Source organism: Dermacentor variabilis, chromosome 7, assembly GCF_050947875.1.
Source record: "Dermacentor variabilis isolate Ectoservices chromosome 7, ASM5094787v1, whole genome shotgun sequence".
Lineage (NCBI taxonomy): Eukaryota > Metazoa > Arthropoda > Arachnida > Ixodida > Ixodidae > Dermacentor > Dermacentor variabilis.
In genome coordinates, this window is record NC_134574.1 from 8,975,145 (window position 1) to 8,990,138 (window position 14,994).

General features: G+C 43.4%; 1 protein-coding gene across 21 annotated transcripts in view; it reads left to right on the top strand.

Moving 5' to 3' along the window:
• The window catches only part of LOC142587302 (uncharacterized), a 410,079-nt gene that overhangs the window by 133,155 nt on the left and 261,930 nt on the right, over positions 1-14,994 (top strand). For all 21 annotated transcript variants that reach the window (XR_012829442.1, XM_075698179.1, XM_075698189.1 and 18 more), the window contains exon 7: positions 11,354-11,422. Coding sequence is in view for 20 of the 21 variants with exons in the window: in XM_075698179.1 (XP_075554294.1) it covers positions 11,354-11,422 (69 nt within the window). In the remaining variant the exon portion in view is untranslated. The remainder of the gene's footprint in view (positions 1-11,353; positions 11,423-14,994) is intronic.

The window sequence follows — 14,994 nt, forward strand, 5'->3', positions numbered from 1 at the left end:
GACTCCATTTGCAATTTTTTTTTCTGGACATTTTGTTTGCTGTGCATTTTACTGACCCCTCCCTTATATTTTCTTTTTAAATAACATAAACACTACTCCTTAATATTCAAATTGGACTAAGTCGGTTTTATTTATTTTTTTTCAATTTTTCGTATGCTTAGCAGAGATGGACAGCATCGGGCGATATGGTTTTAGCGCGTCTTGACATAAAACAGTTCTGCATTACTCAGGGAATTTTGCAACGGCACTCAGGGAAAACCTGGAAAACTCAGTGGGAATTTGGAAATGTCAACATGGTAGACACCTTGAATACATACCCGCTTAATGTGTGAATGTGGCTTAAACGTAATCGCGATGATTCCCCCACCCAGCCCTCTAGAACCCCATATATTGGTTGACCACTTAAACCGTAGTCGCTCATTGCCCACCATACGGTTATGCGTACAATTTTCTTCCTTGTTTTACACACACGTGCACAAAATCGTCAAAATTTGTGATGCCCGAACGACAGTTGCCAGCGATTGTGACATTAAAACATGGCCACCGTGACGTATTTCCTGCTCCTACGTGTGCTGCCAGTTGCAGCAAACAAAATTGTGGCCTGCGAGATCGGCTTCCGGTAACACGCAGAAGCTGCCGGTAGGGGTGCGAATTCATTGTAGCCGTCGAATCCAATCCAAGTAGTAACCGCGCAGAAGCATGTTTTCTTTATCTTCATTTTGCCAGTGTGTTTGCGGTCGGGGTGTTGCAAGTGTTCAACAATCTTTGCTGCGACGTGCCATGTTTACTGTTTCTTTTTCTTGGGTCGTGTGCGTGGGGTGCTGTTGAAGGTTGGATTGTGCCGAAGTATCGCGTTCTCAGTGTGAAAGAAAAACGAAATAATTCGCAGCATTGGGAATAGGACAAAGAAATCTGTGGTTGCCCGTGAAAACAACTTGCCCTTGACGACTGTGTACGATGTGCGGAACACTCGCGAAAAGTTGAACAACTTGAAGAGTTTCCATATCAGTGACTCGACTTTTCCTGAAGTGGAAAAAGCGCTACTGCTTTGGTTGAAAAAGGTGCGGAGGAACTTGCCAATCAGTGGTCCTCTTCTGGCCGAGAAAGTGCAAACTTTTCGTAGATCAGCTTAACTGCAGTGGCTCTTCTGCCTGCAGCAACAGTTGCGATTCAAAGCCTGCCACGACATGGTCGGAATAGCTGTATGTGGCGAAGCTGCTGCAGCAGAGATGGCGCTGACGAGTGGCAGAAGGGCTGTTTGCCTTGGCAACCTATCCCAACATATTTAATTTTGATTAATCGGCACTTTCCTGCTGCCTGCTTCCTAACAGGACACTGGCATTTAAAGGGACACTAAAGTGAAAAATGATTTCTTCTGCATCAGAAAATTACCATTCTACAACACCAAAAACACCACTCTTACAACGATAAGACGTTTGGTAAGCCAGAAAAAGTGCAAGAATGAAATACGGGTGGCGACGCCTACTTAAGTTCCCGCACCTGGGGGCTGTGACGTCTTGGATTTTGATGGCATCTTCTAGGGCCTACTAATTACATATAGCGGTACAGATTGACTACATTGTGTTCTAAAGGAACCAAATATTAAACATGGCAAGTTTCGGGAACATTTATTCAGCCAACGCGGCCCAAATGCGAAAACATACTTCGGCATCTCTGACGTCACGCTGACATACCGCCGCTGGGCTTCGGCGCAAAATTCAAATACTAATACTTGGACCTTCATTTTCTCATCTAATAATCAAAAATTTTTTTTAAATGACTGCCTGTAGGGTTCTCAAACAATGCTTCATTAGCCTAAACTTATTTATTGCTTCCCTTTAGTGTCCCTTTAAATATAAAACGTGTCGGTGGTAAGCACGAAAAAAATCAAATATCAATCACCTTCGGCGTGAACATGACCGGTGGTGAGAAGCGACCACTCCTGGTGATCGGCAGTTACCGTGGTGCTTCTGGCATCCTGTGAAGTCTGGCTGACGCTTGAGTTGACATGCAGGAAGTAGGCTTCCACAATGTTGTGGTTGATTTGGTTTCCATTTTTATACAATATTTCAATTTTTTTTCAAAAAATGATTTACATGGGCAATTTCTACAACGTGCGGCCAGATTTTAGCCTGTTGCATTCCTGATAACACCTTGGTGCTCCTTAAGGCAGATGTTAAGGCTGCGGCCCGGAGTACTCTTTGCTGCATGAAAGTGGAATAATGTAGACCACTCCCACCGAGCATGCCATGAGCTGCCCCATATGTTTGATGCGGCACGTGGCCTTGGACGCCTGTTTAGGTTTAGAGGCTCGATTGCAAATCTTGTTTAATGAGTTTTTAGCTGAAAAGACGACTTGAACAACATATTTCATGGCTATATTTTTTAACCCGTGCCTCATCTGATGTACATAAGGGATGACTGCAAACTTCTTTACTGTTTTGATCTTTGGCTGGGATGCTTGCCCTTTCTTTATTTTCTTCACTAGCCCTTCACATATTGATACAACAATAGATTTTGGAAAACTGGTCATTCTCTAAATGATTAAGTTGTTGCAAAAAGCTCAGATTGGTTATGTGGTGGCCGAACTTTCTAAGTGTGGAACTAAAACACGTCATAGCAATGTCTCTTTTCACTAGTTTTGAGTGTGCCTATGCATAGTTCAGAATTGGTTTGCTTGTCCTGGTGTTATATTGCCAACAAATATGTTGTGCTATTAATCTTAACTGTAAATCTCAAAATTAATGTTATTAATCGGCTGTTAATTCAGTTTATTTCTTCTTCAAGGGCCATCTTTCCTGTCTTTAACCAAGTCCTTCATGACCCGGCTCCGTTTGAGGCCATAAATGCCAGAACATTCGTGCGTAGCCTAGGACTCAAAGATAGTCCTCCACATCTGTTTCTGGAAGCTGCTGGTTTGTCTCAGGTTTTCATAATTTCTCATGGTCAATGCGTTTGGTATACCGCCACACTTCCATAACTGATATATATTTACGGCCTTCCTCTTGTTGCCATTTGCAGTTCCCAAGGCAACGATAATGTTTTCCTTCTGCTCGTTAGAGAAAGACATGGTGACTGGGATGAAACAAAGCACACCTTTAAATCTTTGCACTCACGTTATGAATTCACTTTTGTGGTGATAGGCATTGTGCTAAAAAAAAAAAAAAAATCCGTGCACTTTATCTACACTAAGACAACAGCTATCACAGTTTGTTTCCAACTAACGCCAAATGCGACTTGTTACTTCGGCCAAGGGGTGGCAAATAAGGCACTAGCTCGATCACGGTGTTTTTATTTCCTATTTGTTTTGGCTAATTTAGAGGGAGCCTGTTCAAGGGCTCTGCATTATAATGCACGTGGGGGGGCAGCCGTGTGGTATTTTTCATAGTTCGTGGGGTTTATTCATAAGTTGGAACAAATTTATAAACGATTAGTATGTTGCTAAAAATATCGCAGTTAGATGTCCCTTGTCTGGGCCTACAAAAGCCTCATCGACACTTTTATAAAATAAATCTCAGTAACGAATAAATTACTGGTGTGTACTGCACTTTACTGAAAACAATATGCACTAGGTTTTTGTGGAGTAATGCAATTGCACTTTTTTTTTAAATGTTGGTGCATGATAGGTAATTGGGACACCCTGTAAATATTTCTGACCTCTGCATGCAAGTGATGTTTCCATCCTTCATAAATGTTGTAACTTATTAGAAGAGTTTCTCCTATTTTTTTCATGAGTCGTTAGAATTGCCTTCTACAAAGAGAAGCAATACTGAAACACATCTTTCACATGCACTTCATACGCCATTGAATAGATACTCTGCCGAAGGGGTAATTAAAGTCTGCAGGCTTTTTTCAGGGTCAAAAAAGCATGCAAAGCATTTTGAAGCGAGGTGAACGTACAGAAACATATTCATTGTCTAGGCAAAGGCTCTCCATACCTTTAGAAATAATTGTTAATTGGCTACCTCCTCATCTTGCAAAACTATAATAAACTTTGTCCCGTGTATCTATTTAAATATGTTGTGTATGTGCATGGTGTTTACCGTGGAAATTTAAAACAATGTTGAAGTGAGAAAATACGGATGAGCCAGCTGCCGCTGACGCTTCTGAAGCACTTGTCATCCTATTGACAGGGCCTGAAGAAGTAAAGCGAAATAATGAATTAGAAGCTGTGCACGTTCACGCCAACAATGATGCAGTAAGATATTGGCTCTAATAAAAATTTAGGTGAAAAGGTAAAGGCAAGTCAAAAGAAACCTCAAGTCAAACCTAATCGGTTTATTTTTAATCTCAAGGATGTGGGCAGGCTCGGGATAAAAGTGACATTAGTCATTTGAGGGGAACCCGAGCCTCCCTGATACATGGAATGCATTGAGGACAGACTAACAAAATTCATTCATCAAGAAAGGGTTAATATTTTACAAGTCGCCATACACATGATTCATCATGAACTCAAGATATAGATACATAGATTCCTTTACGGTTAAAAAACACAGTACAGTACATAAGACAAATTACAATTACACTGCAAGTTTAGTTAGTAGACAGTTTTAGTTTAGCGTACGCAACTTATAGCGTATGCTATAGTATAGCATACGCTAAGTAGCGCACATTTTTTAGTTTTAGTTGGCCTGCCAGATCTTCGGATCTCAGAGGCCATATGCCGTCGTTGCTGCTATCTCCTGACTGTAGTGATAGGTGGCGCTCACATTTCGAATGTTTCGTTAAGCTTCGACTCGTTCGAAACGAGAAGTGATCTCGAAAACGCCACAAGGTTATCCATAATACTCTTTTGTTGAAGCAGCCTGAGACTAAGCGAAAGCCGTTCACACAGCCATTTGCTACGAACAAAGTGCATTTTACAAAAGCAACGCCAAGTTCACTTCGAAGCGGGCAGCCAGGACCGCCGCCATGTTTCATGCAAACTCTGCAAACCACATACAGACGCTGGCGCTAAATCTGAGAAACTGTGCGTACGCCATGGGTCGTTGAGCGTTCTGCACATGCGCAGCGGCGACCCACCGTTTCATGGCGTTACACCATTGTGGTATAGTAGCGATGCTAAACTAGAACTGTCTAGGGATAAGTAATATTGCATTGATTTCAGGATAAAAGTGCTTCCCTAAAACACGTGCGCCACATTCTTCAATTTTTATCCTTTCTTGAATTAATTTGTTTAATAAAACAGGAACAGTGAAGTGAAGCATTTGTCGGCCAAAGTGTGCTCTGCACAATGGAATGATCCAGTGTTGTTGGTGGAAAGTAGGGAATGCGATGATGTATGGTTCTAGTTGAAAAATGTACAAAAAAGCGCGATTGCTATTGAACAGGGATTTTTTATCTTATTGCTAGGTAATACTCGTAAAGCTGGTTAATTGGGATAGTGGTAAATTGCTCAAATAATTCACCCGTGATAATAGTCAACATTAGCAATGTGCCTAATCGCTTTTTTCTGTAGTTTGTATAGTCTATTAATGTTCGTTGCTGTTGTACTTCCCCATACCAAAAAACAACTGACATACAGTAAAAACAAGCTGTTATAAAGTGTTATCTTAACTGAAACTGGAAGCAAGGAACACCGTCGTGCAAGTATACCTACACATTGGAAATATTAGTTATTAACTTATTAATTTGTGGTTCCCATGACATTATACAATTAAAAAACACTCCTAAAGTTTTAACCGTCTCTACAATTTCAATTGTCGCACTACCTAAGCGTAAGGCGTCACCTGGAGAACTAATCTGCATCCGCGAATTAAAAATCACAGCTTTTGTTTTTGATGCGTTAATGACATGAATTTTGCTCACCCCATGCATTTAGGCTCTGTAATGTAGTGTTGATAAGTGTAGTCAATGCACCCATATTGTTACCATTGAAGAAAGTGCTAGTGTCATCGGCATAGATTATATATTAAGGTTTACCACTAATTTTTACAATATCGTTGATATATAAGTTACAAAGCAGCGGCGCTAAAATGCTACCTTGTGGTACCCCAGCGATTATCGGCTGAAGAGAAGTAATTGTTAATTTTTACACATTGTGATCGGCACTTAAGGTATGATTTCAAGAGTGAAAGCGGGATGCCACGAATACCATACATTTCTAGTTTTTCAATTAAAGTGTTATGACAGAGATGATCAAAGGCCCTGGAAAAATCTGCAAAGATTCCAATGCAGAGTTTCTTATCTTCAAAAAATTTTAGAATTATTTCTTTTTGGGCTAGTAAAGTAGTCTCAGTTGACCTGTCCTTCATGAAACTGCATTGTGATTTTGTTATTACGTGAAATTTGGTGCAAAAGTTTCACTCTTTTAAAAATAATTTTTTCAAAGCGTTTTGAAAATACCGGTAATATAGAAATGGCTCGGTAGTTCGTAAGGTCATCTTTGTCTCCTTTTTTATATAGCGCAGTGACAACAGACGTTTGCATTTGTGTTGGAAAACAGCCTGTCGATAAAGACCGGTTATAAATGTGAGTGAGCACAGGAGCTATAATGTGGAATACATGCTTGATTGGAGATATCTGAAAGCCATCTATGTCACGCGCGCTGGTGTTCTTTAGTGCAGAGAACTTTAAGGCTATTTCTTGATCGTCGGTTGGTCCGAAAAGGATGCTGTTCGTTTCTGTAGTCTCTGCACGAGTTGCCGTTGGCTGTAATTTTTTTCGTTGTCTGTACAACGTTTATGAGAAAGTGGTTAAATTTTTCTGCAAGCTCTAGATCTTTAACAAAGCAGCCATCTATTTCTATTTCCGTAATTCCTGAGCAAATAGGTGTCCTGTGAAGTAACGTATTAAGCTTCCTCCAGATGTTTGCATTCCCATTGCAGCAGTCTGGATCAAATTTTTGACTTAAATCATTTCTTTTTTTCTTTCCTAATAAATGCACTTACTTTGTTGCGGAATTCTTTAAATGTTTTTAGGTCTGATATGTCTCTAGTTTTTAAAACCTTCTAAAGAGTTTCATTTGGTTTTTGATCATTTTTGAACATTCATGATTTATCCATGGTTTTCGATTTTTACAGCATTCTTTTGACAACCTTTTCTTTAAAATGCTTAAGATAAATTTATTTAAAGACGGCTATGAATGTCTCGTAGGCTGTATCTTCAGTTAATGAAAGGTAGACTGTACTCCAATCTGTTTGGAACAGACTTGTGCTAAAAGCAGCTAAGAGGCGTGATGTCTTGAACTGTTCTAGTCGGGAACTCCATAGGGTTTTTGGTAGCACTGTCTGTAATAAAATAAAGTGCTAGGTGGTCGCTCGTATCGCAGCGCAATACACCTGACTCCACGTTAACCTTGTTTATGTTGGTAACAAAAACATCAATTAAAGTTGCTGAATTTGGTGTGATACAAGTGTTACTATGTCATAACCATTTAACGCAACCGTAGCCACAAACTCAGTTACTAGGGGAGAAGGCTCCAGTACGTTGATGTTAATGTTGCCACCAAGAATTAGTCTTGAGTTGTTGTTATTTACGTAATTGAATAATTTTTCAAGGACACTGGTGAAATTATTCACAGATGAATCAGGTGGTCTGTATATGACAGAGTAAACATAATTTCGTAATGTTAGAGTTAAGCATTCGATGTCAGAATTGATGAATTAATAATAGAAAATTCTGGTACTATCTGAGAGTGTACCGTTCTTTATTAATACGGCAACGCCACCACCTTTCTTCTTTGTACGGTTGAGGAAGTAAGTGTTATAACTATCTTGCCTGTAAACCTGGTCTTCTAGGGTATACCAAGTCACCGTAATCATTATAATGTCAAAAGTAAAAGAAGAAGTATTAAGAAAAGCAGATAGTTCATCTTCCGTGTGTCGTCCTGAACAAATGTTTAGATGAAAGCAGCACAGTTTGTCGCGAAAGCGACTTGCTACAAGATTATTGACGTCACTATATGATATCGCCATGGCGAAAGAAAAGATGCACCACAACAGCGCACAGCAATTCCAAGCAATCTTTTCAATGTCACATGGTTCATGAATGTGCAGAACATGCGAGTTTTCATCTTTCCGTGCAAGAATACGCCCATCGTTCGTCCACACAAACTTGCAGTTTGCTGTTTTGCGTTTTAGCTTTTGTCATGCCAAGAAGTTGCTTTAAATCTGGGCATAAGTGTTCATTGATGAACACAGGGGTGTTAGAGGGGTGGCCAAGGTCCTTTGTCGAGATGCGCATTTTCCTTGCTTTTTGAAGCACCGAATCGCGTTTGGAGCGGCTCTTGAATTGGTACTATGTTCCGGTTTGAAGTGGCATTTTTTGCAGGTACACGGTTACACTTCTCAACATCATCTTTCGAGATGGGAACATTACAGTGCACCAATCTTGTGAAGGGTACTAGGAAGGTCCTCATCAGCAAGTTTGGGTATTTCCTTAATCTCAAGGTTACATTTTCCAGAGTATTGTTCAGAGGCAGTGATCTTCTGACCCTGTTAAGACATTTTTCTCAAAGCTTCGCACTCAGTTGTTAGCTTTTCATTAATGCTCCTTAGAAACTTGTTCCTCGCAAGATCAACATTCTCTCCCTTTAATTTTTGGACTTCTTCATTCAAGAAACTCGCACTGTTTTCTAGGTCTCTTATTTCTTTCCGTAGTTTAGTTCTCTCTCAATTGCAGATTTGAATTCAAGCATTTCCTTTCTCATCTCTTCTTGAAACTTTGCTAATTCACTTATATTCACAACACCAAATTATCTCTTTGGCAGCAGAGAGGCAGCAATTTGAATGATACTTGCGTAGTAAGAAAAATTATTGCTAACTTGCAATAAACAAAAGCAGGCGTGTGAGGAACGAACTTTCGCTGCCCTCGCTGCTGCCAAGTGAAGTGCTGGGCTCCAATGCAGCAGGTTTTATAGGAAGGTTCCCCTGGCGGTGCCCTGCGTCGGTAGTGTCCCTGCTTCGTCAGGCAGTGTTCGTGCCTCGACATGCGTCGATTTGCCTCTCAATACGTGTGGTGCAGTCAGCAATGCGTGGCAGTACTGTCAGTAGACCACGTGTGGATGCGTCGATTTTGCCAGCGCGTCGTCATCTGCAATAAATGAAAGCAGGCGTGTGAGGAACAAACTTTTGCTGCCCTCGCTGCTGCCAAGTGCCAATGAATTGGGTGACAGAACTCTGGTAATGACACTTTAGGTGTGTGTGTGTGTGTGTGTGGAAGGGGGGCTGAGGGGTGAGCTTCGTCATCACCGGGAGTGGGGCCCCCCTCGGAAAACACCGGATGGGGCTTGGGCCCCGGAGCACCCCCCCCCCCTTTCCTTCCCCTTCCTCGTTCATTTGGCCGCTGAACGAGGCACGCATATGTTCTTGTATTGAAGGATCCACCTCTTTTTGAATAAGAGGCAAAGAATGCATCTCAGAAGTTAAAAAATGAATCTGCATAACAAGTCGTACAAATACTACCACCTACGTAGTCGCATATTTAATTTATGGAAGCACTGGCATGTGCAGCCTGGCAGCCATTGAGAATGCACCAGTGTTGATAGTGCGCTGTGTCACCACTTTTTGGTTTGTCTGTGCACTGTACAAAATGATTAATTTAAAATCTGTCAGGTCGAAACTTGAACTATAGAAATGTTTTCTTCATCTTGATGGCCTCAGGTCGGGTCTGCCAGTAGTATGGACGCACGAAATCGGCAACTGCTCAAACTGTGCGTGCAGCTCACGAGGGCTGGAGTCTGTGCAGCCCATAATGCAGCGCCACTTGCCCACCCATCACTTGCTCGTCCACACAGAACGTGACTTATTCCAACATCTCACACTTGCTGGCTCCTTCGTGGTGTCATCTGCCATTAATTCACAGCGTGTCTGCGTATGCCACCATTTATATAACACCATGTCGCCTTGTAGGTGAGGAGGAGGCAAAGCAGGCGTTTTGAGGCAATTAACACATTGAGGGTTAAAGACCTAAATATACAGCGCGGTGAACAAGTCCCAAATAGTCGATGCCATCTGTATATTTGAAAGATGCTCTAATTGTTCAACTCCTTGTTGCCTAGCAAGTGCTGCCACCCTGTGTGGATACTAGGAATTTTTTTTCACTCCCTACTCTAATTTTCATTACACGGCTTCTTTACGTTGGCATTTCAGTGACCGCTTGCACAGTGGTTAGTTTTGGTTTCCATTAATTGTGCTTGTAAATATTCTTGGCTATCTGGTTTCTAATCTTTCAAAGGGTCACCGCTAGATGCTTGCTTGTTTATTGCTTGTAGAAATGCAATTACGTAGAAGTGCAATTACATGGGCGCCAATATATACAAATGATGCCACCATGTATGAACGATGCCGCTATGCCTGCGTTTCTTTTCTCGAAAACCGATTGCCCCTCCAAAGTGTTGCCACAATTTTCTCACCAGTTTGATTTTTCTGACAAGCACACAACCATAGAGCTTCCTTGCATGCCCTCACACGTGCGGTTCTATTATGCTGTACGCTCTGCTGCAGGCGAGTGGTCCTCTTTTGCCAAATGGGAATCTTTTTGCTTCAGTGTTGTTCTTGTTATAAGTATTTATGCAATTCTGTCCGTATTCACGAATAAACAATGCAGGTTTACTCACGGAAATTATTTCTTTTGTCACTTTATGGGTGCACCAAAAAAAAGATTTCCGTAAATTTTTTTTTGAAATACGCGAGTTTGAAGATTTTAAATTTGCATAGAGAAATTTGACCAGGGGAGGGGGGTCGCATTTGGAAAAAAATATTGACCTGCGAAGGGTTAATGAAATTTATTGGTTGAAAAATTTATGAACTCTCTCGAACCTGCTGTTTTGGAAAAATTATGGAAGTGTGCAAAGGAACATTGCGAGCAAATTTCATTGACATGCATTGACTTTGAAAAATTCCCGGAGTTGCCCGTTAAAGGGACACTAAATGAGTTAAGCTCTGATAAGCATGTCAGTCTTCCTCAGTACCAAAGCAGTCACTATGGGAAGAAAAGGTTTGAGAGGCCAGAAAAGGTACAGAAAGAAAACATGGATGGCAACGGGTCGCCCAAAGTTCCTGGAACAGCTCGCTGGAATGTGCTAGGTATCGGTGGCATTTGCCCAGACCTCGGGTTATGGTGAAGATGTACTACATTATATTCTAAAAGCTCCAAAGACTGAACCTAGCAAGTTTCAAGAACTTCCGTGTTACAGCAGCCTAAACTTCAAAAAAGATGCTTCGAAATCCATGACGTTGTACTGACCTACTGGCACTGGGGTTCTGGTGCGAGAGTAAACAGAAAATGAAACTTTGCTCACGACTTCCTTTTCTGGTAAGCAGCTTCTTACTGTGAAAGTAACAAAAATAGAGCTTTCGAAGTGTTTGTTATTAGTCTAAAATGACTCTCTCTTTGCTGTGTGTGTATGCAGGTGAAGGAGCTCAGACAGGAGCTGAATCAGCAGCTGACCAGGGTGCAGCAGCAGGAGAGGAACCTTAAGGTGAAGCATAACACTATATAGATCACTAGAAAAGCTGTGCAGAATGACTTTGCTCGAAATATAATGGTGCATTTATTGAGAGACCACACAGATTCTGGGCATCCGATAACGCTTGCGGCAGCACTGCAGATAGTCAAAAGCACTCTTGCATAGTACTCTATCTGAAGTTGAGTAGAAAGCAAACAAGTTATTCAAAACCCACCAAATAAATCTTGCTATCACTGCCTTACGGTTTCATTGAACATCAGACACTTTGTGGGGTCATAGCCCTAAATCGCACTAAATTAAGCTTGTAATTTCCATCCTGCCATCTGTATCTGCTGCTCAAAAATAATCACCTCTTTTTCAGTACTTGCGACCTTCCTCAGTTTCTGTGCAGCAACCACGCAAGGTGTCGAAGGTATTGTCATAGCATCCTCAAGCTTCTGTACCTGTCGGCATTTCCGCTGGTGTTGAAAGTTGTCCTTGTCTCTCCAGACGTTGAAATCAGCACTTCCAGAAGGAATGCAGTGTTTCGTATTGTCAGTCTGGCACGGCAGTTTTTGGACGTTACAACCAGGAAAGGAAAAACAGCAGGACGCTAAAACATGTAACCCTATAACAACGAAACGAGAATGGCTTTCTGGAGCGTAGGAGCTGGGGCAAACAAAACACGCAAGAATGTATTGTAGCGGCAGCAGCATCGGTGTCGCACGAGAGATGACGTACACGTTAGCGTCTACATGAGGCACGAGTGGCTGGCACGCTCCGGCACGGGCTAGCGTTCCGAAAGAGTTTATTAAAAGAATGCTACGCTAAGAGATCGAGTGTCTGTTCTTCCTCTCCTGCGAGAGCCCGAGACTTTACCAGTCTACGTGGTCGCTCGCCGCCACAGTTTGGTGACCCGGACGTGATTTACTCGCTGTTTACCTGGCTATCAAGCATTTTCGCCATATCCTCGAAGGCCGTGCATTCACTGTCTTGACTGACCACAAGCCCCTTATGTACGCAACGAATCGCTTGGCGTCCTGTTACTCGCCCCGCGAGATTCGACACCTTTCCTACATCTCCGAGTTTACAACAACGTTCCGCTACATCAAGGGCACCGACAACGTTCCAGCTGATGTTCTGAGTCGTGTCAATGTCGTTTCCACTTTGACATCGGAACCTTTCATCATCGAGGCCGACTTACTCGCCAGTCAACAGCGTGACGACACTGAACTTCGTACACTCCAGAATTCTTCATTGTCCCTGAAATTGGAAGACGTCGTTGTGACCCCAGATGGTACGTCCGTCGTCTGCGACACTTCTACCGACAAACCTAGACCATACATTCCGGCATCCCTCCGAAGACGTCTATTCGAAATCGTGCACAACCTGTCGCACCCTGGCATACGCGCGACACAGAAGCTTCTTTCCAGTCGTTTCGTTTGGCCTCGGCTAAACGCGGAAGTTCGCGATTGGGTTCGCTGCTGTTTGTCGTGTCAACGTTCGAAGACCCAGCCTCACCTCATTCCGCCTACCAGGTCTTTTCTTCCCCCGGATGCTCGTTTTGACACCGTACACCTAGACCTCGTCGGCCCTCTCCCACCTTCGAAAAGTTACTGCTACATACTGACATGCATCAACCGTTATACACAGTGGCCAGAAGCTACACCTGTATCTGACATCTCGGCACCAACTGTTGCAGCAGCTTTCATGTCTACGTGGATCGCAAGGTTCGGCTGCCCATCCACAATTATCACAGATCGCGGTCGGCAGTTTGACTCGGCACTCTTCAACGAGCTACTCAAACTACTCGGAACAACACGTTTTCGCACAACTGCTTACCACCCACAGTCCAATGGACTAGTTGAACGTTTTCACCGGCATCTCAAGGCCTCCCTTATGGCACATGAATCGCCGGAGAAGTGGGTCCTACATTTGCCCCTCGTCTTACTTGGCATCAGAGCCGCACTCAAGAGCGACCTAGGTTGCTCCTGTGCTGAGCTAGTTTACGGCACTCACCTACGCCTTCCGTGCGATTTCTTTGTCGCCACCCCCAAAACGCCTATGCCATCACCTGCCGAATACGTTGCCGAACTGCAAGCCTTCTTCAGCCAGATACGCCCCGTGCCTACATGTTCACAAGAAGCAAGGTCCCCGTACGTTTCTCCCGCACTCACCTCTGCTACCCACGTTTTCGTGCGTAACTGTGCCGTGCGGAAGCCTTTGCAGCCACACTACTCCGGGCCATATTGTGTCCTAGAGCGTCGTCCGACGACGTTTGTTGTCAATCTCAACGGCCGATCGGACACAATTGCCCTGGAACGTCTCAAACCCGCCTACATCGAAGCACCCGCGCCATCAGCTCCACCAGTATGCGACGCAACCCTGCTGCATCCTTCGCCGCCGCCAGTGCACGTGACACCCAAGACAAACGCCAAGACACGCCGTGTCATGTGGACTTTCCATCGTTCGTCGAACTTTCCTCCTCTCTAGGGGGGGAGCCCTCTGTAGCGGCAGCAGCATCGGCATTGCACGAGAGATGACGTAGACGGCGTCTACACGAGGCACGAGCGGCTGGCACGCTCCGGCACGGGCTAGCGTTCCGAAAGAGTTTATTAAAAGAATGCTATGCTAAGACATCGAGTGTCTGTTCTTCCTCTCCTGCGAGAGCCCGAGACTTTACCAGTCTACGTGGTCGCTCGCCGCCACAGTATCAATGAGGTTCTACCGTATTTTCTACCACAGTCGATGCACTTCTGCATGCTTTGGGACAAGTCTTCCATGTTTCTCCAGGAATGATGAGCACACTCATCATCCCAAGCCTTCTGAAGCTCGTCGTCGTCGGAAAACCTCTTTCCTTTCAGCCTGTTGTTGACATCAGGGAACAAAGCGAAGTTGCATGAAGCTAAGTCTGGGTTGTGAAGAGCATGCTACTTCAGCTTCAGCTTGGTACTTAATGAATAATCTATGCAAGCCTTGGAACGGTTTGCAGGTACATTGTACTGGTGCTGAAGCCATGTGTCTCGCCTTGGGTGTAGACGGATGTTTTTGAATGCTGAGCAGTGATTCTTCTAATGCACCACTTTGCTGTGACTCTTCTGTGCGTTTAGCACTGTACGCATGACACCTTTGAGTAAAAAAAAAAATAAAATGCTAGCGATTCTCTTTTCCATAGATCTTGATTTTTGCACACACACGGGTGTTGCTCTGTCAACAAAAACCAGACATTGTTCTCGGCTTTAGGGAGCACAGCGTTAAGATGCCAGGTTTCATCACCTGTTGGCATTGTGAGAAGTCTCATTTTAGAAACTCTTGAGCATCTCATGGCACCATGAAACACATCACGTGACCTGCTCATGGTAAAGGCGTGAGGCGCCCTAAGAGAACAGGCTTTTTCTTACTTGGAAGTGTTCATGTAGAGCAGACTTAATCACCAGTGTATGAATATTCAGTCTCTTCTATTTGGAGATAGGTCACCCACCTGTTGGCCTAGCGCATCTTGCACAGAGCAAAGATACTACGTTCTCCTTGACAAATGAAATGGGAAAGCTGACCTTGGAAGATCTTCTGCGTTTAAATTTTCTCTCTGGAACTGCCGATGCCAT